The sequence below is a fragment of the Tachysurus fulvidraco genome, chromosome 12, assembly GCF_022655615.1.
Source record: "Tachysurus fulvidraco isolate hzauxx_2018 chromosome 12, HZAU_PFXX_2.0, whole genome shotgun sequence".
NCBI classification, from domain to species: Eukaryota; Metazoa; Chordata; class Actinopteri; order Siluriformes; family Bagridae; genus Tachysurus; species Tachysurus fulvidraco.
This window is the reverse complement of record NC_062529.1, coordinates 10234764-10262760: the sequence shown is the minus strand read 5'-3', so window position 1 is coordinate 10262760 and position 27997 is coordinate 10234764. Positions and strand designations below refer to the sequence as shown.

The 27997-nt window shown below is 39.6% G+C and overlaps 1 protein-coding gene across 8 annotated transcripts; it reads left to right on the top strand.

Moving 5' to 3' along the window:
* The first annotated feature begins 1 nt into the window (after window position 1).
* On the top strand, window positions 2-27997 carry dtnbb (dystrobrevin, beta b). Of its 8 annotated transcripts, none has more exons than XM_047821179.1 (20): window positions 3-281; window positions 2415-2464; window positions 2808-2875; window positions 3169-3249; window positions 3357-3570; window positions 4460-4545; window positions 5074-5228; window positions 5341-5443; window positions 6631-6797; window positions 7464-7588; window positions 17484-17558; window positions 21355-21448; window positions 21727-21812; window positions 22173-22286; window positions 22685-22781; window positions 22950-22967; window positions 23745-23904; window positions 24028-24117; window positions 24243-24296; window positions 27268-27997. In XM_047821179.1, the coding sequence occupies exons 3-20, from the start codon at window positions 2809-2811 to the stop codon at window positions 27315-27317; spliced, it is 1836 nt and encodes a 611-aa protein (XP_047677135.1). In that variant the 5' UTR covers window positions 3-281; window positions 2415-2464; window position 2808; the 3' UTR covers window positions 27318-27997. The 8 variants fall into 8 exon arrangements, with proteins under 8 accessions (XP_047677138.1, XP_047677136.1, XP_047677135.1 ...); XM_047821178.1 differs by having other exon boundaries at window positions 4-281; window positions 5338-5443; window positions 21730-21812; XM_027172809.2 differs by having other exon boundaries at window positions 4-281; window positions 5338-5443.

The window sequence follows — 27997 nt, the reverse complement described above, 5'->3', positions numbered from 1 at the left end:
TGCTGTAAGCGCGGTGATGCTCTCACTCAGTGGGCGACTTCTCACTACTGCAGTTCGTTAACACACTGAATCAAACGGAGCTCGAACCACGACACGTCATGACGGAGAGCAGCACGGCAACGAAATGCCGACCAAACGCTGGCTCACGATGAAGCGGTATTAAATAAGCGGAGACAAGCTTGTTTCATCTCCTGAAGCCCAGAGCGTCCATCCATCTGCTCAGATGCTGCTGATGCTGCTGCTGCTGATGATGGTAGCGCAACCTGCGTGATTTCCTGCTGGTAAGATGATTCTGTTTTGAGAGGCCGATGCTCTAATGCTGTAATGATCTCATACTATATAATGTTATATGCTGCACTATATACACTATATAAAATATGAATATACGGTGCACTCTGCTGCGCTCGCGCCGTTTTGATTGGAGTAAATAAGATAAAAGAGAGCTGAATTTGTGACGCCGCCGCAAACTGACGTGTCGTGCGTGTGCCTTCACGTTTCTGGAGTCTCTCCTGAGCCACAATCTCACGTTGGCTCACGTCAAAGCGCGATGTCATTGCCGCGGATCGAGGTGCGGTTGTTTGGTTCCGATTTTATTTGGTTTTATTGTCGTTTTATTTGCTCGATTTCGTTTACAAGCTCCATCCAACACTAACAGCTCGAGCGCCGTGAATTATTGTCATGCACAAGGCGTTATGCAGTAATGATCTCAGTGTGTAATTCACACTCAGCAGACGATGCGTATGACATAATGGTGTGAGGCAGAGCTCCTATTCGCTGTGCTGAGTGGAGAGGCTCAATGAACACCAGCACACTGCTCTTTTAAACTGCAGTGCATTTACTAACATCATCAACAACAGCAACAATAGGAGTAAGAATAATAATAAGAAGAATACTCATCATTGTCATAAGATCCATCTTCAATATTAAGTTCAACATCATCATCATCGTCAACATCAACGTCATCATTGTCAACAATACTGTGATGAAGGAGGTGGTTTGTCCAAAGTGAGTTTCAGCCTTTGTGGATTCAGCACTTTGTGGATTCCCCAAATGAGGGAATCTTGACTGCATCTTTTCTGATAGTGGGGGACTCTCCTTTTGTGCTGAATTTTCCTCCAGGATCAATAAAGTATCTATCTATCTATCTATCTATCTATCTATCTATCTATCTATCTATCTATCTATCTATCTATCTATCTATCTATCTATCTATATATCTATCTATCTATCTATCTATCTATCTATCTATCTATCTATCTATCTATTAATTATAGTAATGCTCTGTGTCCTCCTCTGGGTTCTCTGGTTTCCTCCCTGTTCCCAAAAACTTGGCTAAACACTAAATTGCCCCAAAAGGTGGAGGTCTGTCAATGTGTGTGTATGTGTGTGTGTGTGTGTGTGTGTGTGTGTGTGTGTGTGTGTGTGTGTGTGTTACCCTGTGCTGTACTTACTGGCAGATCCACTATGACCCTGACCAGAATAAAGCATATAATGAAGATGAATCAATAATAATGTCCTCATCCATCTTATCAGGGTTCTCTGGTTTCCTCCAACCTTCTGAGCCTGATGGATAGAGGAGTTGGCTAAATGAATGTGTGCGTGTGTGTGTGTGTGTGTGTGTGTGTGTGTGTGTGTGTGTGTGTGTATGTGTGTGTGTGTTTGTGTGTGTGTATGTGTGTGAGTGTGTGTGTGTGTGTGTGTATACTCCTGTCTAGGGTTCCCAGGATCCTCCAGAACACATAAAAAAGTATAAATGGAAAACAAATAATAACAATGCATTTATATATTTAGCACACAGTAAACAGATTCAATGCATGGACATTTTAACACAACAATTAGCAGTCACTAAGTATTCAGTAACTAATAGGAACATCTGTACTTAGAGTGATTAATGTACAGCAAGTCTGGACCCAGTAACTAATCCTGGTTAAACTAACCTGTTTTAAAGGTGTTGTAAATGTACTAAAGCGTTTGGCTTTTTGAAATCCCTCGCTCGGGGTCATAGCAACTAAAATGTCTTTACAAAATGTGATCTTTGAGTCCAAAGAATCTTCAAAAAAGCTTTTTCCCACAGCAATCCATAACTTGGTGCCGGCATAATGCTGAGCTAACTCCAAAGCTCGGCATTTTGCTTCCTGCCTGTCATTAAAGAGTCATTTTGGCAGCCTTTGTATCATTATAGCAGACGATGCTGCCTTTGCAGATAAAGGTTGTATTCAGACTCATTATTTGCACGTTATTATGAGAGTTAAAGTGGTCTTTTGTGCAAACCAGCATAAAAACAGCGTAAGTGTTTTTAACAAAGGCCTTATAATAAACACAGACAACCATATACATAATGTTGTATATCCTCTTCTTAGCTAATGATCTAAATGGTGGTTGTTGTTGTTGTTTGTTTGTTTTTTATGTTACAGGAACTTCCCAATTTTGCTTCCTTTTAGGTGAGATTCAGCCCATCTGACAGGTGAATTATTTACTTCACACATTTATTTACAACTTATTATGACACATAACATGCTGTATGTAGGCTTTAGTTTGTCTTTACTGTAATTAGAAGCAATTCACTGCATTAATAATGTTTAAGCATTAAAAACTATTTCAGAACATTTGTATGCTTTGATTTTATGGGAAACCTTACTTAAGTATTTACTCGTAAAACAGAAAAGCGTTAGATAGACAAATTCAATACGCAGCAAAATGTAGTGTTTCTTTTTATGCAGTTTATTTTAGAAAATATTGACTTCACATTAGGAAGCAAATGATGTAAGAAAAGATGTTAGGAGGCTTTGTGTGTTTGTGCTGTTTAGAATGATTGAGGAGGCAAGCAAGAGTGGCAAGGTCACCGTGGAGAAGAGACAGCTCTTCATGGAAATGAGTAGGTTAACAAACGTTTATACAAACCCTTTGCCACACACAATATATACATATACACATATACACACATACAATTATCCCATCAGCCAGTCATGTGTCAACTAACCAAGTGTTCCTATTGAAGTGGCCGGTGAGGATATGTGGCAAAAATATTAATAACATACAAATGAATAAATTATTTATAAATGCTTTCTTAATATTTTCGTTTTAAATGTTAGTGAATCTGTTTAAAATCAGTAAATACCCACTTAAAGAATTCATAATTTATCATATGCTTTCCTTTGCTGTTACCAGGAGCACAGAACTTTGATGTTATCCGCCTGTCGACATATCGCACAGCGTGTAAGCTACGGTTTGTTCAGAAAAGATGCAATCGTAAGTTTCTTGAAAAGCCTTATCGTGTTGTTCACAACATACCTTACTGTTAACCATTACAGACACATTTTCTTCTCAGCTTTAATCTCTGCCTTGTCCTCTTCCAGTTCACCTGGTGGACGTGTGGAACATGATCGAGGCGTTCCGTGACAACGGGCTCAGTACTCTGGACCACAACGCAGAGATCAACGTGTCGCGGTTGGAGACCATCCTCTCCTCCATCTTCTACCAGCTGAACAAGCGTCTGCCGACCACCCACCAGATCAACGTGGAGCAGTCCATTGGCCTGCTGCTCAACTTCATGGTGGCCACCTATGACAGGTGTGAGCTGGCATGTAGTAGCTCAGCTAGACCTTCAGATATATCGAGGCAGTTTCATTCTTCAAATGGAGACAGAGCTGTTGTCTAACATCATATATACACTCACAATTTAAATGAAACAAACTGTTCCTTGTTGCTCGGATGATATCATCGAGAGGATATGCTTAATACCTTTAGTAGAAAAACACTTGGGAACTTAAATATAATATACTTTTAAACATAGATTTAGTCAAATAATTGGTCTATTAGTACCATTGAATCTGTAGTACCTGCCGCAATAATAATGCATACTACAACAGACGCATTATGGATTTGATTGGATTGATCCTAGCAACAAGGAAAGGTTTTGTACTTTTATTTCTGAAAGCATAAATGCAAAATATTGTCTGTATTACTGTGTGACTCTGTTAGAGGAACTGTTGTTCAAAATGATTCTGTAAACTACATTATAAAAACATTATAACCAACGGTTTAGTGCAGATTAGCAGTAGGCATTTGTTGTCTTAATTGTTTTAGTTATTATGTTTCTAGCTTTTTGATTAGGGCCCTGTGAGATTGCAGGAAGTAAAAGAAAATGTGTCTAAAGGGCATCATTACATGTTGTTCATGCCATGCAATAATGTCTGAGGGTTTTAAGGACACTTGGTTGATGGAGCCTCAAGGAAATAATTTGCATTTCGTGCAGCTAACAGTCTGTATATTGTTTTCAGCTGGTTGATTATTTTACTAATATGGAAAAAATGGGTGAATATTTCTGCAAGCCAAGCTATCAAAATGTAGATTAAATTTAACTTTGGACAAGATTAATAACAGTTCTTCATTTGTTCTAATTTAAAGCTATGCTTAACCGTCCCTGAAAAGCTCTGTAAATTGTGTGTTTGTGTTGCAGTGAAGGCCACGGAAAGCTCACAGTTTTTGCCATGAAGTCGATGCTGGCAACCATGTGTGGTGGAAAAATTGTCGATAAATTACGATGTAAGTACAGAACACTAACATTTCCTTTTTTTTGTGAAAGATGAGTTATGGTGTTATTGTAGGGTAATGTTTGATACATCCCGTACTGCAAATTTATAAGAATAATGTAATTTACATATTCTGACTACTATCATTGGTGATTCTTTGTGGAACTTGAATTGTTTCCGTTTGCATGAAATCCGTCATTTTGTATTCCTTTCATTATTTAGTCCATCATTAGCAGCCTGCTAGTGAAAGTTTGCTGCCCTCTTGTGTAATTTAATAACATTATTTTTTATTAGAAATGAAAAATATATGTACTTACTAAGTAGTATTCTTTTTTACTCTAACTATGAATATAAACATCAGTCAGTGAAACTGGAGTGTATTAATACTTTTAGTTTTTGTTTATTAGCATGGCATTTAGAGTAGTGCTCCATGTAATTCCATTAACTGAACACATTGTGGTGCTGTTTGGTCAAACTGCATTTGATATAATCCCAAAAAGTATTATAAACAGTGACACATTGTTTTGCTCTATCTTCTCAGATATTTTTTCTCAGATATCAGACTCCAGCGGGACGATGGTGTTTCCTAAGTTTGACCAGTTTCTCCGGGAGGTCCTGAAGCTGCCGACGGCTGTGTTCGAAGGTCCTTCTTTCGGATACACAGAGCACTCTGTGAGAACATGTTTCCCTCAGCAGGTGAGGATCGCCATTACACAGCACCTTTAATGTTCCCTAAGTGCTCAAGTTTCTACACTGGTGTTGCATCTTTCAACTGGCTTTGAATGTCTTACCATTGTTTTGCCAGAAGAAGATATTGTTGAACACCTTTCTGGACATTATGATGGCTGATCCTCCCCCGCAGTGCCTCGTTTGGCTACCTCTAATGCACCGACTGGCCAATGTTGAGAATGGTATGTGCTAAATCTTATGGATATAATCAAATTCAAATACATTACTGTATATGGAATGAAGACAAAATGTTTTCAAATACAGATTACAGGATTGAGTACCCTGGCCTAAACATTGTCATACAGAATAAAATAAAAATCATACTTCTATCATCATACTAACTGGCATAAACCTCATGAAATCCTTTATATATTTCAAGTGAAGTCCTGAAGCTTTTATTGCCATTTTAAATATATATCGCTGACGCAGTACATAGTGAAATAAAACATTGTTCCTCCAGGACCATGGTGTTACAAAAAAACAACATAAAACTACATAAAACAACACAGAGCTAAAGACTGAAAGTAAGTTGTTCTAGCCACATAAAGTGCATCGTGTTCAACCTAATGCAAACTGTGCAAGACACAGACCGTGCTGACAGACAAAACAAAACACTACAAAAAAAGCACAAGATAGCGCTGACCAGTGTGCATTCTGTTTGTTTTACAGAACATAAACATTGTGCAAAAACAGTGTTGTAAACACAGTATATATACACTTGTGTTAAAGTAGCAATTGGATGAGGTATTGAAATGTGGTGTGCAAAAGAACAACATATTTGACAAATTGATACAAATAGTGGAATTTTGTTACTCCTTTAGTATATCTTTTTTAGGCTATGTGCCTTTTGTTGTGCTGATAAATACTAAACACAGTATTTGTCATGGTTGAAGCACCTGCCTCGTCCTCCCATCGCCACCTGAGGGAACCTTCCCCTGAGTACTAGTAGCTTCCAGACTACACTTCCCATAACCCCTCTCTGGGACTGATTGCACCGCCAGCTTTTCTCAATCAGCCACTGATTATATAAACAGACTTGAACTTGACTCCTGTGTGAAGTCTCGATTTGTGCCGGCTGTCATTCTGAGTGTTTGGTGTTTTGTTATTATTCCTGGTTTTGTGATTTGTTTCTGTACTTCTGCCTTCTGATTGTCTGCCGCCTGCCCTGATCTTCTGCCTGTTATTATCGACCACGTTTCTGCTTTGCCTACCCTGTTGTGTTTGCTGTCATTTGACCCTGCCTGTTGTTTTATGAGAGCTTCATTACAGTATTGCTCTTATCAGTGGTAATACATTTAGGTCTAACTCATTCATCTATTTTCTCTCTCTCTCTCTCTCTCTCTCTCTCTCTCTCTCTTTTCTGGTCCAGTCTTCCATCCGGTGGAATGCTCCTACTGCCGGAGTGAGAGCATGATGGGTTTCCGCTACAGATGTCAGCAGTGCCACGGCTACCAGCTTTGCCAGAACTGCTTCTGGCGCGGCCATGCCAACGGTCCCCATAGCAACCAGCACCAGATGAAGGAGCACTCCTCGTGGGTATGCAGAGCCCCACCTCCCAGGCTGTCTATCCACATTCACTTCTATACCCAAACAAAAACAGCTGCTGCTTAAACATAGCACTAGTAAAATAAGCTATAAAAATACAAATCATAGGTTTGTGCCGTAGCACAGTTGCATGTCTAGCACAGCATGTTAATTGAATCCAGTCAAGCTTTGCCTAGTATGGCATTCTACACTGCTAAAGGATTTTTGTATATTTAAGCAAGCAAGTTTTCTGAATAAAGATTTTAAATTGCTTCTATTGTCCTGAAGCTTCTGGAAATTGCTATTCTGAAAATTAAAGCCCAGGAAAAGATTTCTTCCCAAATCCTAGTTTAATTGCCAACATAGTAATCGTTTTCAAGGTCATGTCAGTCCAGGGTGCTAATGAATTAAACAGTACTTACATAAACATACACTAACTACTAAGTTACAAGTTAGAATTTGCATGTAATATTTATCTGACATAGATTATGGGCTGCTTTCACTTTCCTACAGTAGTCCAGAACAGATTTCTAAAGGGAAGTAAATTTCCTGACAAAAATAAACTTTCCTTTATTTCTTTCTCCTTCTGTAGCTTTTCATGACTGGGTCAAGGAGTGTAATTGGTATTCAGACAGCATTAGTGTGTCTAGCTTGTCTTTGTGTCTGTGCCATTCACAGAAATCCCCAGCCAAGAAGCTGAGCCATGCCATCAGCAAGTCGCTGGGGTGTGTGCCAATAGGAGAACCCCCACACCCTGTGTACCCCGAGGCATCCGAGAGACCACAGGACCTGGCACATCCTACGTAAGTACTAGAATGTGACCGTCTTTCTGGGACTGCCTTATTTTGTACCCTGATACAAAACCGAAACTCCCTGTTAATCTCAACGTCATATAGCAGCTTTAACAGGTTTTCAGAACACAGCTGAAGATGAAAAGCAAAAAACTAAAATCATACAAAGTGTCACGCCCATTTAGTTTGGAACTCCATTGGCTCTGGTTGCTGTGGAAACTATACAGTATATCAAATATGGTATGTATTAAGTTAAACATGAATGGACTTGTGGAATGACATAAAGTAAATGGAGAATAGTTATTAGCCTTCGGGTTCCCCATGAATTGGATTCTAACAACCGTAATTTAAAATGTCATGGCATCATTTTTCTTCCTCTGTCATATTGAAATTTTGACATGGATTACCAGCTCTATTAACCCTCCTATTGTCCTCCTATACAAATTAGGAGCGCGGAGTCTTGACCTTGTCTGTTTTGACTGCTTATAAAAAAATGAAGTATGATAGCTTTTTTTTTTTCACCTTTTTAGTCCAACTCGTTTCCAACATATTAACATATATTTTGCAAAAAAAAAAATTATATTTGGTATAATAAACCTTATTTCTATACAAAGATGCCTCATTTTTTGGTAAAATAAAAAACTGAGATTTTGAATTATTAGGCTGGTATATTTCAAGGGCAGGAGATTGTTTTGAAACCATTTTGACCATTTTTAATGTCAGCAAATAATACCTGTTTCAGGCCAAATTGACTTAAATGCTTATAAATCAAAAATTCTACAATTATCACCATTCTGTGTGTAATATCTTTTTTTGCCCACCTGATGTCATCTGACTAACCAACAACAGGCTATACACACACACACACACAAAAACATGTCATGATTTCAAAACTTCATTTACCTCCATATTTTTTTTTTAGTATACCTAATTTATGAACGATAAACCTTGTTTTGAGTAAAATAAGCAGAAATTATTAAATTATTTTGGATAACCACTGACTGATAAATGTCAAACATTACTCAGCATAGCTCCAGGCCAAAGCTGACTGATGCAACTAAATTCATAAATAAGAGAAAGGAAACAAATATGATTTGAATATGAAAACACAACCAGTGTGTGTGTGTTTTGGGTGCGTGTGTTAGTGGACATTTTATGTGTGCATTTTTGTGTCTGTATGTATGTTCATTGCGCTGAAAAGAGCAAACGTGTGACCTATTGCCCACTGAATGTGGCCGGGTCAAAATGACCCAAGCGGATCAAAATGCAAAGTGTATACTCGTCTGAACACATAGTGCAGTGAAAATAGACAAAATTAATTTTATATGCAAAGTTCACAATTTGGAACAATCCTGGTAAATCTCAGGCAAATGACACATTAAAACCTTCCAGCCGGGTCAAAAAGACTCAGGGAAAATAGGAAGGTTAATATTATTTGTGATCATTGGTGTATTCATACAGATTTAGGTCTTGGTTTAAAGTTTTGGATCACCCTTGGATCTCCCAACCCAATTGTATCGGAAAAAGGTCATTACTCGAAGCTTTTCAAATGAGAGCTTGATGAGGACATCTGCTGGTGAAAGCGCTATCACAGAACGTTCCACAACCAAACATCGTATTACTTTTATAAGCAAAAATTAATGGATTGACAAATTAACGATAGATTAATAAATAAATGTATCAATATATTAAATGCATGACAAAAGCATGTTCCATTGCATACGCATGGTAACTCCAAACGAACATGTAATAAAGATAACTTTGAAGGTTGAAGGTACATAAGTGCAGACACACTTTGACACAATTTTAAATCTGCCTTACAGACTACTGTACTGTAGGCTAGATGGATGCTTTGTGCTTTATTCATTCATTCATTTTCAACCGCTTATCCGAACTTCTCGGGTCACGGGGAGCCTGTGCCTATCTCAGGCGTCATCGGGCATCAAGGCAGGATACACCCTGGACGGAGTGCCAACCCATCGCAGGGCGCACACACTCTCATTCACTCACGCAATCACACACACTACGGACAATTTTCCAGAGATCTTTGTGCTTTATGTCATGTTTTATTAACAATCAGCATTCAAAAGCATGCAAAAAGCCCAGGTCCAACATGTATAAATGGGGGTAAATGTGCTTGTGCCAATACTGAAGTGGATTTTCAGAGCGGGGGATGTTGGGTTCACTCAGGCTGCGCTGAACCTCAAGGGTTGCATTGGCAGTGGCACTCTTCACCTTTCTTGTTTCCATCACCCGTTGATCAAGAAGATCCAACAGTAATGTCCCTCAAAAGTGGAACAATTCACAAGATTTTATATGTGCAGTAAAATACAATGGGGCCATTATAGACTTTGAGTCCTACCTGAGGTGCCTGCAGCTGCTGTAGAGGTTTCCGGCATGCTCTGGTATGGGGTCAGATGCTGTTTCCCTTACCTTTGTTGCCCACTCAGCTGTAAGCCTTTTTATAGCATTCTGGGCATTGGATGGATTGCAAAACCCAATGGTTTGAAAACGTGGATCCAGGAGCCTGTCAAGGGTCATTTGGCTTGCTGTTTCATAATGAGTCAACCTCTCCGACATTAGTGTTAAGAGGTTGCCGCAGAGCTGTGCTGCCTTCTCATCAGTCACCACTAGCTGCTTTGGGTACCCATTAAGTACCCTTTAAGTACCCTTTTACGTACTATTTGAGTACTCTTTAAGTACCATTTAGGTACCCTTTAGGTTCCATAGGCATTACATTTACATTTACAGCATTTAGCAGACGCCCTTATCCAGAGCGACTTAAATTTTTATCTCATTATACAACTGAGCAATTGAGGGTTAAGGGCCTTGCCCAGGGGCCCAGCAGTGGCAGCTTGGTGGACGTAGGAATCGAACTCACAACCTTCCGATTGGTAGTCCAACACCTTAAGCACTAGGCTACCACATCCCACATTAGGTGCACCCTAGGTACCCTAGGTACGGTTACCTAATGGTAACCCTAATGGTTAGAGAGTCTGACTCGTAACCCGAAGGAAGTCTCGGGCCTGCCACGACTGTGGTACCCACTGCTTCGGGTGTGTGTTCACGGTGTGTGTGTTCACTGCTGTGTGTGCGCACTTCGGATGGGTTAAATGCAGAGAACGAATTCTGAGTATGGGTCACCATACTTAGTCGTATGTCACATCACTTTCACTTTAAGTACTCTAATTTAGTAATGGGTAAAAATAAGGCATTTTTCTCAGAATGCCAGGCCTAGATTACCCACTGTTCTGCAGAGCTTTACCTGATCCAGCTTCTGGAGGGCTAGATACTTGTTAAAAATCTCAAGCGCCTCTCCTTCCATCATGTAAATGGTCGGTGGCTTGTCTTGTGAAGCAATAGTCCACACTGTCCACTGGATGGTGTCTCAACTCACTTTCGAGCTGAATCGCTGACGTATTTTACACAACAAATAATATTATTGAAATTTTAGAAATAATACATGAAGCATCATTATATTTATAATGGCTACATGTTACACCACATTCGTGTCCTTATGAAGTAATACATAAAGAACAACTACAATCAGAAGAAGACAAATCTAGACACATGAACAATATATATATTTTTTGTGGATTTTCAATGAAACATTTCATCTTTCATTTGTGTTACAAACAACAGCTAAAAATGTTGACTGTTTTGTATTGACTGTCAGTACATACAGTACTTGCTGTTCACTTTACTGATATTAAAAGCAAGGTCCATCTTGTGTTGGCTATTTCAGGAGGTTTTTCTACATGAAAGTGTTCTTCTGTAGGACAGGGTCATATTTCATTATTTACAATGGAACCCAGTTTTATTACATAAACGCATCTAACATGTTTCATTAATTGTAAAAATCCAGTTATTATAAAATTCAAGAAAAACACAGACCAGCTAAGACCAGAGATGAAACTGCACAACAGTAAACAGTATATTTTTACAGGATGTGTTTGTATTGTAAACAACCTTATAAATAGTCATGTAGAAATTGTGCTATCGGGTGTATATTCAACTTTTTACAGCTTTGAGCAGAGATGATAATTTCATAGATCATGCAGATCAATTTCATATATCAGGAGGGTTGTGTGTGTGTATATATATATATATATATATATATATAACAGCTAGTAATTGAATTTACTCAATACATCTAAAAATGTTCAGTGACGGAAAGTTAGGACCTGCAGAGTAGTGAAGCAATGAAGTGATAAATCACATTTAGTTTAGTTACATTCATTTCTGCTTCTATTTTCTGAATTAATTTTCAAAATTGAAAGTGACTGTTGTTCAACAATCACGGGGGAAAAAATGTCATTTAGAAAAATGCTGGGAGGAAAAACATTGTGCGTAAATTAAATATGAAAGCATATTTTTCTGTTTTACTGTTCAGTAATTTATCAGGGAGGGAATTATTAAGGGCACTGCTGCTCACAGCTCTTGTTTGATTTATTGACACAAACTCAGGGGTTTATAGAGACTATAAAACAGCGCTGTGTATTAGATATTACAGATGTGGTTTCTGCCTAATTTTATTATTTGGATATCCGTCAGAGCTCATTAACATTTGGTTTATGTTTAGAAGAGTGAGGGGGGAAAAGCAGATTTAATATGGTGTTAGAAAGTACTATTTTTCCACTGCAATTGTATGTATGTGTGTGTGTGTGTGTGTTTGTTTATTATAATCTAATTGTCACAGGATATTTCCACATTATATTTACTAAACCAAATCTCCATCTGGTAAAATGAAGTGTCATTGCCACACGTACCATGTCCCTTCTGTCATCAAAATGTTAGGCTATTAATGCAGTTATACTTGATGTTATTAGTAGTAAGTAAGTAAGTAAAGTTCATTTATATAGCACATTTATCACAGCAGAGCTGACCAAAGTGCTGAGCAAAGTCAAAGATAAACATAAAATAAACAACTTCATTTTAAAAATTGTACTGGAAGGTGCAAGGCGAATGTCCAGTGGAAGTTGGTTCCAGAGACGGGGGGCCGCAATAGAAAAAGCCATATCACCCTTCGTTTTTAAGGAAGCAGCAGTAATAACAATAACATCACATTAGCAGCAGCATCCTATCTTTTGTCCTGCATGTGATCTGGCTGCTCCTTTCCACCTGCATGAAAGGGAATAATGCATGCTCCCAAGACTAGTCCACATACACCTCATACCACCATACTGCTGCCTTCAGCATCCAAATATTGCCAGATGTGACTTTTCTCACTGGCTGCATGTCATCACAGATACCTAAATAAAATTTCAGTTTTACATTGAAGGATGGGTTTCAGGTTAACCACTGTACATGTCCCTATTACATATAGTACTGACAGTGTTTAAAGTTGTAGAAAATTTTTCTTAAATAAATATACTGTATAGAGAGAACGACCAAGCTTCTGTCATAAGAAAATGTGGCTCATATTCATCTGCTTTCTGGCTACATCCTATTATAATGTAAAGTCTGCATTGCAGAAGTCTAATCTGGAGTACATTAATATGTGTCTGCAGTTCTTTTGTCTAATTTCTGATTTAATTGAAGCTTACGGTGGGATTTTTCATTGGGGATCTGCCAAAGCCGACATCACGTCAGGCCAGGCAAGTTGCGGATGTAAAGTGTTTGCTTTTTTGCTGCAGAGCTCATCCCGTCAGTGAGTGAACATGCAGAAAATTGACTGACAAATGTAATTGAAAAATGAATCATCTTTGTACATTCAGGATTGCTCTTAAAATCAGATTTTAGGTTTGATGTCAATCTAAGTGAAACCCAGAACCCAATAAAATAAAAGACATACATTGGTGCAACGAGACTCCTGTAAGTGATGCAAATGCTATCTGATCCTCAATTTTGTGAAAGTACTTAGCTTAAGATGTTTGTTTATCTTTCTTGAGTTCTTTGCCATTTGTGAGCTATGAGCCTCTGATTTTTATTCATACTGAGAAATTCTATTTTCCAGTCATTGCTTTAATTCAAATCTCTGAATCTGTATTCATATACAGTACCTAAAGGAAGAAGAAGAAGTGAATTGATGAAATTATATTAATTCTGTCTTTGTTCCCTCACTCCTTAATGGCCATCTGTAGCTCCTCAGGGAACGGTTACGTCAGTGTAAACATGTCTCACTTCCTGTTGCGCTTTCACACAGTGTTGCTATTGACCTCAGGACAACATGATCTTCATTATCGCACTGTCATGACTGCCTTCTGACTCAGCCGTCAGATAGAATCCGGCCCTCAAATCTCATCCACAGTGAAAAAAAAAGGCTGTGGGTGCAGTGCATGTCTCAACTGATTAGTTTTGGTGCTTGTTATTTGAAGTGGCATAAGTGAGTTATGGACAACAGGTTTGTGGTGTGGTGCTTTGCCAGGTGATTGTGTATAGAGAGAGATCAGTTTTTCTTTCAGATTTTCTCAAGACAGCCTTACTACATTTGTTTACAGCTTGAAATGGAATATTAGTTCTGTTTATTAATACACACAGCTGTTTTTTCATGTGATGTTATTACTGGACACTTTCATTTTAATGGCATTGGATATTACATTGACATGAAAAAAAAAATTATTATTATATGTGTGGTGGTGCAGTGGGTTGTGTGCTCACAGCTCCAGAGATCCGGTTCAATACTGAGCTCAAGTTTCTGCCTGAGAGTTTCTTCTGGGCCCTCTGGTTCCTTGTACCTCCCAAAAACATGCCAGTAGTTTAAGTTACACTACACTGTCCTCTCATCCCAGATGTATTCCAGCTTTATGCTCATTATTCCTGGGAAGGGCTCTGGATCCACCACAACTGTCCAGGACAAACCATTTACTGATGAATGAATTTTTATGAATAGCAACACGCTCACTTCTGCTAAATAAATTATGATTTAAATTCTACTTTTATCTTTGTTTTGGCTCCGAAGTCTTGAAAATACTATTTCCTTTAAACTAATGCACCAAAATTTGTGTGCAGTCAACATCTGTGAATTTTTGAGTGCAGCAGTGATGATGCTCAGTTATATAGCAGATGTAGTCATGTCAGCTTGTGGCCAGAGGTGAAATCCTGAAAACACTGCTCATTGATCTTTATTTTGATAAGGACTTTTCCGTACCATATTTCCCCAGCACTGTCAGGCAGCACTCGCCTCACTATAATTACCTGGCAACGAATAGAAACACCACTTAATATTATGGATGTGACCTCATAAAACTTGTGAGAATCGTTTTGGCTTGCCCTCCACTAAGGGCAGACATCTTGCAAGATGTAAAATATATAATACAAGCGACTTGGTTTTGTTAAATGTGCATGGAATATGTGAATATAAGCAACTCACAGTGCTTTGTGCTGGTTCAACAACTAATCATCCATCTTAGGAGACAGATATCAGCTGCATGTCATTGTACACAGTTTAACGGGTCTTTCTGCTCTGTGAAACAGTGTCATTGATCACGACACACCACCAGCACATGGCCCTGCTGGACTGTGAAAACATAAAGTTTAATGAGGTACTGTGGGAGCTTCTTCATACAGCACGGCATCACACTACACAGAACTTTGGGGAAAAGACTTCACATTGTAGACAGGATGCTTTCTTAAATCTTAGCCAAGGGTGCGCAATAGAAAAGCATTCGCCTTATCGCCAGGAAACTGCAAAAATGAACGCCTGTCCTGTGGAGTAGCATGAGCAGAAAGATGCAGTAGCATACCTCACATGTCTTTGTCGATGCATCTGCTATCGTTTACCATCCATACCAACCATCTTGGGATAGGAGAGATTTAGCTAGAGAGTGGGAATTAGAAAATCATGTATAATGAGTAAATAAATTATCTAATTTAGGAAAATGTTTCCTGGTCTTAATTATCCAGTTTGGGTGAGTGTGTGCTCACTGCAGCCTCAGATTTCTGTTTTTGGCTGACCAGAGTGCAACACGATGTGGTCTTCTGCTGTTGTAAGACATCAGCCTGAAAGTTTCATGTCTTGTGAATTCTGAGATGCAAAGCAGTCGTGCTTGAAAATCACAATATATTTTGAAACTAGCCTGTCTGGGACCAAAATCCATGCCGAGATCACGTTTTTTTCCCCATTCTGATATGATATGAGCATTCCCCCATTTTGATGTGAACATTAACGGAAGCTCTTTACCTGTATGTGTTTGATTCTGTGGTTTGTTTGTGTGTATAGAATATGGTAGAGAATACGGGAAAGACAGTTAGATGCGTAGAGAGTGGGGTTGAGAGAGGGAGAGAGAGAGAGAGAAAGTAAGCGAGAAAGCGTGCATCTGGATCGTCACTAGGTCATGTGACTGCCGGGTTTCCTTGGAGACAGCAGCAATGTTGTGCATTCAGATGCTAGTTCAGTTGAGCGGAGGGCAGGACAGAAGAGGCAGCTGGCCTCTGGATGTGTCTCAGATCTAAACAAACAGGTGCTCCGTACGCCACACTAGGTGAGTTAGTCCATACAAACATATTTGCCATTTTTGAGGTTGGTCTTGAACAGTGTAATAACGGTAAATCTTTTGTGAGTTGTGATTCTTACTGAAGGTACCTACATTGCGTTCTGTTCTAATTTATGCTCCAGATACCTTAAATTAAGTCACGGCACTTTCTTTCTTCTTAGTCTTTAAAGCATGCTTGTGTTTATTTTGCAAATGAATTTTACCCTCTAGAGAAAAACACATTGAAATCGATATGATCAAAACAGGTTTTTAGTGACTTTTACAAAAAGAGAAAGCGCTCATTATGATAAAGGTTTACTTGTGTCTCAGAAAACAGTAGCGTAATAATCACATTAGAAGACAATTCATTAAGACAAGTTAGACAAATAGTTAAGGCAGAGGTAAATTCTTTTAGGTTTTGGATTTCTCTTTATACTGCTGTGTGAAAACAGAGTGAACACACATGTGGGTTGGTGAAAGATAGAGAGAGGGAAAATAATCAGATATGAGGGGAAAGCAAGCTTCAAGCAAAAGCACAGCTTGAGTTGAGAAAAGCGTCAGAGAGAAGTTCGGAGTAACTTAGACAAGGTGACATTGGTGGAAGTGATTGCTTTGGGCAGCGACGTCTCAGTCTCTGTAGTTAAGGCACTGAGCCAATCTTCAGAAGGTCAGGAGTTGATGCCCCAGCAGTGTCAAGCTGCCACCGTTGGGCCGTGGAGCAACCCTCTCTGCACCAGGGAAGCTGTATCATGGCTTACCCCTGTGCCCCATTTTTTTAACAAGCTGGAATATGCAAAAGAAAGAGATGTACTGCATGCGTATATGTGATTATAAAAGATTTAATTTTGCTTTTTCCTTTTGTTAATTCTTTACTTAATGATATGCCTGTAGTGCTACCTGTGAGGAGACGTCATATTAAGAGAGGGAGCAATGTAGAGAGTGTGGTTGGAAGGGCTCAGTTGCTTGATTGTGTGTGTGTGTGTGTGTGTGTGTGTGTGTGTGTGTGTGTGTGTGTGTGTGTGTGTGTGTGTGTGTGTGTGTGTGTGTGTGTGTGTGTGTGTGTGTGTGTGTGTGTGTGTGTGTGTGTGTGAGGTCTGACAAGCACTTGGGTCCAGTCCATAATTCAGTTTATCCTTGCTTTCTGCAATGTCACCTCTGCCTATCTCTGTCTCTTCTCTTTTCTCAGTTTTCTCAAACTCCAGCTCTAATTAGAATTCCTACAGACTCTCTCTTTGTTAAGCGGTAATTAGTTTTGTGCAAATAGCATTAAATGAAAATGTCACTGTATTAAAAGCAATTACAGTGAAGATGCCGGTACATGAGGCTTGCTCCAGTACAGTATAGAGCACTTTGACAGCTCCTCCTCTGAAAGCTCACTGTATTCTGCACACACACACACACACAGACACACACACACATAGGCTGCTGATAGGAGACAGTTTGGCAGCTCCTGCTTTGTGGCCATGCTTGACTTGAACTTTATAATTTTGCAGTCAGCTGAAGCCAGTGTCCAACAACATGAATGATACAGTTTTTGTGTCCTCTGGGGCCCCCACGCCCACCACCAGGTAAGCACTTGACACAGGTTTACGTCTGCATGCTGTCATGTTTAAGCCACTCTTTTGTCAGTCCGTTATAGTCTTAAAAGTGGCTTGCTTTGTAGTCTGTAAATTGCAAGTGAGTGATAAATGTCTTGGATTCTCTCTGTTTGATTTACTGCTAAGCTATATGTTTGCTCAACTAAGGCAGATGAGCTGAAGCATTGAAGGGAGAAATTGACTCAGCTTTCTAGATCACGGTGCATTTTGAAGGCCAGGATCATTTCATGTGATAAGGGAGATAAAAGCACTCAGGATGAGAAGCTTATCTCAGGAATAGAGTTAATCGAGTTGTGTGATTCAGCGCTTTCCTGTCCCTCGTCCCACAACACACTCTCTTTTATGTTGGCTGGATCTCACAGGCAAAAATGGTAACATGAGACGAAATTGCATATAAGATGTTAATACCTGATACTTAAAATGGAATGTAGGTGGAGGATTTTGCATTGCATTACAGACATACTGTATCATTCAGAAACCTCCTTAAGGATTATCCCTTTCTTATCTACGATACCACTCCCCATCACAGCTTCTTCTACATTACATTTGATGAATGTTGTATATTTATATTTAGTTAGTAGTACTATTCCAGAAGTGCTGTAGTGAAATGTCTTAGAATATGAAGTGTCATGACTGAAAAAAAGCCTGAATGGACCAGATGTGATGCACAGCGCCTGAAGTAGAAAGAAGCTGCTCGTATGTAAGCAGGGCTATAAATAGCTTGGCATGGACTGAGGCAGTGGGAGAGGGTTTGGAGGAGGGGTGGCACGGGTAAACACTTCATCCGACATGAGATCTTCACTGCAAAAGATTTCTGGTTAAACTCTGGTTAAGGAAAAGCAGAATCGATTTGTTAACCTCGGGCAATAAGACGCACTATGCATTTGCATGAGCGAGTTGGATTTGTGTCACAGTCTTTCATTCTGATGCTCTTAGACTCGACACTGCAGCCTTCTGAGTCATGCTCTGTTTGAGTAAGTGTGAGGTCAGCCACTGGCAGTGGTCTGGGCCAGAGGGCAAGTGGTAGAGGAATGTACAATTATTTTCCACCAAATTACGGTTGCAGTGTTGCTCAGTGGAGCATGCCAAAATATAATGCTTCCTTTCAGCCTGACTGAAGGTTGTAGGGACGTCATGACAGCTTATCGATAATCTGATATGATTGTGTTTGGGACGGACCTGCTATGATTGATAATGTCTCACTTATGCTAGGATATAGCTTACTTAAAAATAGACAAGGGTATTGAACAGCAGAGGATTTGCTACAGAAACAACACTGGTGCATGTTTAAAAGACTGGGGCCAGTGAAAAATGGCCTGGTTGCTATAGTATATTTTCCAGTTTGATCCAATAAAGTACTTTGCTTGGTTGGCATTCGTGCAACAAGCCACCAGTTTAAACCTCCAGTGTAAACATTAACCTCTTACAGGTTAATGGATGTAATGGATGTAATTTTCCTGTCTTTAAGTAATAGCTTCCTTGTCTTTTATGGAACACTGAATATCACAGATATAAAGAAATTTTAAGGAATTTTAAGTTAAAGGAATGCATTTCTCAATTTATCTCTTTATATCTACTGTATGTCTGTAATAAGGCATGTAATAGTTTGGCCTTGTGCAGGAAGTGTCAAAGCCAGACGCACGGACAGGAAAGTGATCCTTTATGCTGACGCAGCATGCTCACCCACTTCCATCCCCCTAAACACTCAGAAGGCTCTCAAGGGCAAATGATGCTGCTCTCAATTTATTGTTAGCTGGGTCATGTAGCCACGCTGTCAGCGAGTAAATAACCGTATTCATTTGTACCAGATGAGTTTTTAATTCAGTGTTAAGTGATATTGACCAGCTGCTGCATATGCAATTATAAACCGCACTGATTTGACCCTGCATCATGCACAGCCTTGAAATATTGGGTCGTTATTGGCAGATCCGATTTATTAATTGGATTCAGTATTACTGAACAAATTCTCTAGTCGGGTCAAAAGATGGCAAATAATAGGGATTGTAAATATACAATCATACTTTAATACAGTAGATGGAAGATCTATTAAAGTCTTTGCAGGATGTGTCTTTAATTCCTGCAGTGTAGCTCATTGTAGCGTTAACAGAATTCTTACACATCTTTCTCCAGCTTGCACTTGGAGGAGGAATCATAAATACCATGTGTCTCTGAAAGGGTCTTGGCACACAGTAGCATTTTTAATGAACCAAGCGTGAAGTATGTGAAAGTAGGAAGATCAGACAGATCACACTGACAGGATCCAATTGAGTGACACAGTGGTTCAGCTCTGCATAAAGCTCTTAATGGAAGGAATAGCTTGTCATGTACTTGTTTATGCTGTTTATTAGGGCAGCAGATCTTGGCCTGTAACATTCACATTCATATACACTATTTCTGTTGACTCATTGGAGGTCTCTTAATAAGGAAGGGAAGCATATGCTCCATCATCTGTTCCTGTCGTATGGCAGTTCTTATAGCATGAGACATGCACCATACTGTGCCTTTTTGTAATGATGCTATACAGTCTGATCCATGCACAGAAAAAAAAACGCATTATATGAAAAATATAAAAAATATCAAATGTAGAATATAGAATGAACTAATTGCTTCTAGTCATATCTGAAGGATAACTCTGCAGTGACTATGGATCAGGACCCTCTTAAAAAGTCATGATAATGGAGTGAAAGAAAACACAAAAAATCACAAGCCTCCCTGTCCGGTGTGTGAGTTTATGAACAACAATCATACACAAGGGTTTCTTAAATGTTCTTTGGATATAGGTACTTAAAGGGTTTTAATTTGGCGCCGTCTCAGATTTTAAGGTTTTATATAAGGCCTAGATCTAAACAGATGATACTTTTTTCTTTCTGAAAGTACAGGAGCTACAGTATGTGAGATGGTCCTGGGTGTTTCTATGTGTGTGATTGTCCATGCTGAGCTTTTTTGTATGTGTGTTTTTTATGTACTGCATTGTTCCTGGTTCTGAAAGTGGTATCTTCAAGTGCACACCTTTTGCCTCTTTAGTATGTATCTTTTACCTAGAAATGTGCATACAGTGCAACATTAAAGCTTTACTTTAAAAGGGAATTATGGTCGTTATGCAACAACTCTTTTTACCAGAAGCCAGAAAATGGAATTTCCTGCTGTTTTGGTTGTGTCCAAGTTCTCTACAGTGATCATTAATGGCTCAAATGAAATAAGACACTCAGGGTATTTGTAGATATTCTCTATTTACCTAGCATACTAAGAGCAATACATTCTATAAAAGTTCTATTTTGTCCGACAAATGTTTCTATTTTCAAAGTTCATTTTTATAATCAAACTCCTTTCTAATCTTTGAGATGCCCGAGATCTTGTTCATAAGCGTTTAGAATGTGAAGGTGTTAAATTCATCCAACTTAAATTCTATGTACGTTTATCGCAACAGACTTAAAAACATCTGAAAGCCAACAGCGTGCTGAGTCATTTTATATAAGTCATATATTATCTTATGACTTGCGGTGATAAAATCATTCATTTGTTTATACAGATTGAAAATGTTCCATAATTAATTATAGTTGATTTCCATTACAGTGCAGAATAGAACACCAGCATACTGGTAAAAAGGGTTAAATCTCAAAGATACATAATATTGATATTTCCAAGTTGAAGATACATATTAAAGGTCGAGAATATGCCAACAGTTTAGTACCCTTTTTTTCTAAGAGTCCATTGATAAAGAGTAGTTCACTAAGTGCATACTTGGCATGTCGTTCTCTCTGGACAGCACCACTCTGGAGAGTCCCAGCAGGCTGGATGAGGAGCACCGTCTTATTGCTCGCTATGCTGCTCGTCTGGCAGCCGAAGCCAGCAATTCTTCAGTGAGTATGCATTAATACACACACACAACCTAGTTGTAATATCTCTGTCCTCTGCAATATGTACCACCTGCAATAATGGACCATTTTGTAGCACTCCCAACGGTGCGGAAATTGAGAATAAATAACACATCAGGCTCATTTAATCCACTGATGTTTGAACTCATGTGCCCGCTCTGGCATTTTTGCCCGTGTGATATCATTACCTCTCCAGCAGCATGTTGATTTAATGGCTTTGTTTAATGTGTCCTTTGTTTTTAATCTTAATCATTGTTTCACAGCAGTGCCCTCCTACCGACCTGAGCTTCAACTTTGATGCCAACAAGCAACAGAGGCAACTCATTGCCGAGCTCGAGAACAAAAATAGGTGACTTTCTGCATATATTGGCTTGGAATTGGCTTGCAATAAGCTTTAATGAATAAATGACCTAAAGTAGCATCTTATTCAATATGTAGTGGGGTTCCAGGGAAAAATAAATGATAATTAAGTTATTATGGCTGGGTATATTAACTTACAAGGTGTCTTAATAGTCAGGAGCTAATGACAGTAAACCTACATATATTTAATTAAGGTTTTTGGGGAATTCTGCTCCAGATATTCAAGCTTGAAATATTTGCTCAATCTATTCGCATTGATTCCTGTTTTTAGACACTCTGTAGATTGCATTTGATTTTATGGTAGTGTGTGTGTGTTATAAATTATTAATTATATGATTCGGGGAAACAGGGAGATCCTTCAGGAAATCCAGCGGCTGCGTCTGGAACATGAGCAAGCCTCTCAGCCCACACCAGAGAAAGCTCAACAGAACCCCACTCTCCTGGCAGAATTACGATTGCTCCGGTACACACACACACACACACACACACACACACACACACACACACACACACACACACACACACACACACACACACACAGATGTCCAAAATGTACACACTTAAAGTATTTCGCATTTCTGGTTTTCTCAGGCAGAAAGTGCTTTGAAATGTATGATCACCTTTTCAACTAAAGTACCACTGTTAAACACCAGAGGGTGTCTAGGAGTCCTAAAAGAATTTCTTTAGTCATTTTCCTGTATACGTTGATTCTAGTCTTGGGAACACATGCTGTAGGTTAGGAAATAACTGGCCTATGTCCTAATACAAGGAGACCAGTTTACTCATACTTAGAATGACAAATTAATATTCACTTACATCCAGTCATTTGTTTTTTCAAGCATTGTGTGTGTTTTTGGTCAGGCATAGAAAAGATGAACTGGAAAAGCGCATGTCTGCACTGCAGGAGAGTAGGAGAGAATTGATGGTCCAGTTGGAAGGGCTCATGAGACTGCTAAAGGTATGATTTATTTTAGAAGTCCTGCTCTTTTTCACTTTCTGTAAACATGTCTTTATTACAGTACACCATGGTCTATCGGCTGTTATATTCCTCTCTCTCTCTCTCTCTCTCTCTCTCATTCATGAATCTGTATTCTCTCACTCTTCCTTTTTTTCTGCTGGCTGATAGGATGAAGAGCAGAAGGGTGTAAGTGTTCCTGACTATAGTTTCTTTCATGATTGTTAAGTCAAAGTGTTTGTGGTACTGCCACAGCATTGTGAACACTAAAGAGCTGGCATTTCACATATGCAACATGTAAAACTAACTATTATTATGTAATCAGGCACCTTACATTTAATTTCTTTTTTGTGACAAGATAATTTCAGGCAACTCCCATTAGGAGAGCATAGCAAGGAGACTTAGCAAGTCTATCATGAGTAAAGTTAAGCATCTTCACAGGTGTGCTTTTAGCTATAAGACAATATGACGTTTAAGCTTGGTCCTTTATTTCCTTGCTTGGCAGGGCAGGCTGACCCATGCATATCCCTGCCAAATATCAGGGACGTGCTTGCCTTTCATGTGAGCTAACCACCTCGCTTCTAATGTGACTGCAGTCTGGCTGGCCATCTGCTGCCTGGCTGTGTGCCACGGCCCCTGGGCCCTGCACCAGTCCATGAAACACAGTGCCCCTTTTCTTCATCTACCTCTCCATTTGCCTGCTCTTCTAATGGCACACACATGGTTCTCTGTGAGTGTGAGGCCAAATAAGGTGTTCTGTGAACATATACCACCAGAGCAGGCTTGAAGTTTAATGTAGATCATATGTCTGTAGGTGCGTTAGCGCTGATACTATCGTCTGTGTGTTGGCTAGAGCTTTGAAAGGACTTGTGTGTGTGTCTATGAGGAGTCAGATTGCTACTCATCCAGAGTGAGATCTGCTTCCTGTTCTATTGCTGGCAGCTTAACCCAGTTTCTCTGCTACAGGCTCCGACAGGGGGCTCACCCCACTCCTCACCCAGCCACAGTGCCAGTTGCACCATGCCCATGCCCATCCGCTCCACCTCCGCCGGCTCCACACCTACTCACACACCACAGGACTGCCTGGCTGGTGTCAGTGACGATGTACTGGATGCCTTTTCTCAGGGTGAGGCATCCCTGATACGTGCAACATACAAATTACCAAGTGCAAGGGCCTTGAAAACCACTGTTATGGGGAAACTATAAGAAAAGCCAATTAAAACAAAGTGTTACCCTTTGTCTGTTTCAGGTGTACCTAGAAATCTCCGTAATGATCTTTTGGTAGCTGCGGACTCAATCACAAATACCATGTCATCGTTGGTTAAAGAGCTCCACTCTGGTATTGTTTGTGATTTGTTGATTTATATTACATAGTAAAGAAGTATTTTCTCCAATGCTAATGGGTAGTTCTGTGATACTATAATCCTTTAATTTCTCGGCTTATTACTCTTTACAACTTTACAGTCGATGATGGTCTGGAAGACGAGGAAGTGAACATGAGAAACGGAAGGGAAAAAGGTGAGTTATCTTTTGTCACATTAGATTTCTTTGTCAAACACCAAATTCATTTCTGATTACTTTACTTGTACCCCTGAACGAATTTAGGGCTTGATAGTGGAACTTTGGCTCCATGTAACTCTCAAGGAGCGATGAGAATTACCTGGTTACTCATCTTGTGCATTTACAAGAAACTCCCAAGAAAGTAGTTTAGTGATGTATAACGCAGTACTTGCAGCAAAGATCACTGTTATAAAGGCACAAAGGTTTCACTATAACCGTTTCCTCGAGTCATAGATCCACAGTTACATACAGTATGGAACTAGTGTTCTGTTTCGCTCCTTCTCACAGCCAAGGGCAGTGAGAATCAAAAATGCCAACAATGTCTTGAACAGGACTTCCCTCAGAACTAATCAGATACAGAAGAACAGTTGGCCTGAGGACTGACTGAATGGCAACCGCCAAGTCTAGATACAGTAATACCACAGTGTGCGCTATGGTGTTTGCTTGCATGGAAAGCTGGAAGATCAATCAGGTGATTCATACAATAATGGGGCGATTTGATCTTGTTCAAGGATCCTGGGTTCAACCAAAAGGTCACCTGAAAATACCTTGCCATTAACACATCTGTGGTGATCTTATCACCAGAGCATGCAATTCCCTAACTAATTTTACTGAAGTGATCTCTTTTTAAGGGTGAAAAACAGTCTTTTACGGAACTGTAATGGGTAGTGGATGGAGGCCATAATGGGTTTTTGAGCCTTCATAGAGATACATTTAGCATGTACACTATATTGCCAAGAGTTTTGGGACATCTGCCTTTACATGCACATGAACTTTAATGACATCACATTTTTTAATCCGTAGGGTTTAATATAGAATTGGCTCACCATTTGCAGCTATAACAGCTTCAACTCTTCTGGGAAGGTTTCCTTAAGTTTTAGGAGTGTGTTTATGGGAATTTTTGACCATTCCTTTAGAAACACATTTGTGAGATCAGGCACTGATGTTGGACAAGAAGGCTTGGCTCGCAGTCTCTGCTCTAATTCATCCCAAAGGCATTTTATCGGGTTAAGGTCAGGAATCTGTACAGGCCAGTCAAGTTCCTCTACACCAAACTTGCTCATCTATGTCTTTATGGACCTTGCTTTGTGCATTGGTGTGCAGTCATGCTAGAAGAGGAAGGGGCCATTCCCAAACTGTTCCCACAAGTTGAGAGCATGAAATTGTCCATAATGTCTTGGTATGCTGAAGCATTAAGAGTTCCTTTCACCTCAACTAAGGGGCCAAGCCCAGCCCCTAAAAGACAACCACACACCATAACACCCCCTCCACCAAACTTTACACACAATGCTGTCAGGCAAGTACCGTTCTCCTGGCAACCGCCAATAACAGATTCATCCATAGGATTGCCAGACAGAGAAATATGATTCGTCACTCCAAAACAGGTCTCCACTGCTCTAGAGTCCAGAAGCGGCATGCTGTACACCACTGTATCCAACACATTGCATTGCACTTGGTGATGTATGCAGCTGCTCAGCCATGGAAACCCATTTCATGAAGCTCTCTATGCACTGGTCTTAAGCTAATCTGAAAGCCACACAAAATGTAGAGGTCTGTAGCTATTGACTCTGTGCACCTCAGTATGCGCTGACCCCTCTCTGTGATTTTATGTGGCCTACCACTTTGTGGCTGATTTGCTATTGTTCCCAATTGCTTCCATTTTGTTATAATACAACTAAGATTATAAACTTTCCTATCTAAAAGTACTTAAAGAAATATTTGTATCTTTGGAAACGGGCAGTGCACCAGACATAGCTGATGAGATGCTCAAACATTAGAGGAATAGTCTCCATTCAAAGGTGTACAAGGTCCTGGACTACCTGTCTGAACTGCCAGGGTATTCCCCTGCTAGTGAAAGCAATAATAGAAGCCATTTGCTGGCCATTTGTAAGCCAGGAATAGGAATCTGTGTCCTAGTTGCTGAATTCTGTACAATACTTCAGGTGAGCTGTAAAGAAACAAAGGCAAATAAAAGATGTTGAGGCCAGTCATCTATTCTGTCATGGCCAATGCATCTTGCCAAAGCTGTCAGTGTAGCTCTGTCAGGGAGAACCACAAATCGCAGCATGTTGGCCTGACATTTGCAAAGTGGCTAAGCTGGCTTGCCATTTCTTGGTATAAGCATGGACGTATGGACGGTCTTGAAAGTGTATCCACTGCACTATTGTACAGCACTCACAACAGTCACAAACTAAAAGGACACTGAGTATAATTGGCCCACCAGAGAGGATGCTTTGCAAGGTGGAAATAACCTATTCCATCCTTAGTTCCCTCCTCTGATACAGATGACAGTGCACTGTCTCTCACGCAGTGAGTGCAGGAGGATATCTGAATCAGACCACATCATTAAAACGGTCAATGCCAAGCAGTGCACACAAAGCTAGTGTCCATCATCTGGTGCGTGTGCCAGCTTCTAGGTGGTTCAGACACATGTCCAGCATAGCTCCTTTGTATAAGTGGATGAGAGGGGATATAGTTTTGAAGGACTGAATACCTGTAGCTGTAGTGGAATTTTTTTTAAATAATCCATTATTGGGCACAAATTCACCTCTGCTGGTAGGTTAGGAGGGGTGTAATAAAAAAACTTTAGTAAAATAAAAAAAACAACAACTAGAAAGTTGAATAAAGAAATACCAAGGCATATTTATTACTAATATTCAGCATAGACTGCTTTATTCTTTACCCAGCTGACAGTATTTGATGGCAGATATTTCTAAAAGATGGAATTCAACTTCTGCAAAAGTGTGCGCCCATGTAATTGAATTCCAACAAAGGGTTAGCACTTCAGCTGTGTTTTAGCTCTCCTTTCTGTCTGCTTTCTAGTTGAGTCTGAGTAAAACAGTATGGAATTTTACATGTAAGTATAACTAAAAAGTTCTTTAAGTGCAGATTGATCCCAATACCTAACCTTAGTCTGTGTTTCATCCAGTGTCAGCACAGAGGCATTATGGGAACAGGCACTCCACACCTTCATTCTAAATGTCTGGATGTGACTGGCAAGAACCAGCGACAGCAAAACCCTTCCTGGCATTAGCACATAAAGTAATGCATGCTCTTCCCAGCCAGGTTTCACTATGTGAAATGAACACTTCATCACATTTTACAGAGAGCAAGCTGTATCTACTAAGGAGAATATAAATATATATAGTGCTATATGTCTTATATGTATAAACCTGTTGTAATTATGTAACATTTTCATTCATGTCTGCAAAGGAATGGCTTGTTTGTGCTTTGTCATATCAAAAATCTTTTGATTTCAGTCTCCAAAACGGTCACACTGTGCATAGTCGGTGTTAACACTGGGAACAACTCACTGATCTCAGCTGCAGCTCTTTCCTATAGGTGTCCTCCTCAGATAAAACAGAAAATATTTTGTAGAAATAGTGAAAATGTTTTTGTTTGTGTTGTTTGAGTTTTGCATGAAGTTTCATAAAAGGAGGACCCTTGTCTTTGACCTGCATGTGGCATTTATTTTTACTGTGGTGAGCGTGGGAGTCCACCTTCTTCCCCACTCTGATTATGTTCATTCAAACTGCTGCTAGTCCACTCAGCCCATGATAAAGCATTATAATGCCAGGTGTTTGTCAGGGAATCTCTGAGGATGCTACTTTGGACTACTTGTTATTGTAGGTTGATCTTGAAAACATTGTGAAAACATC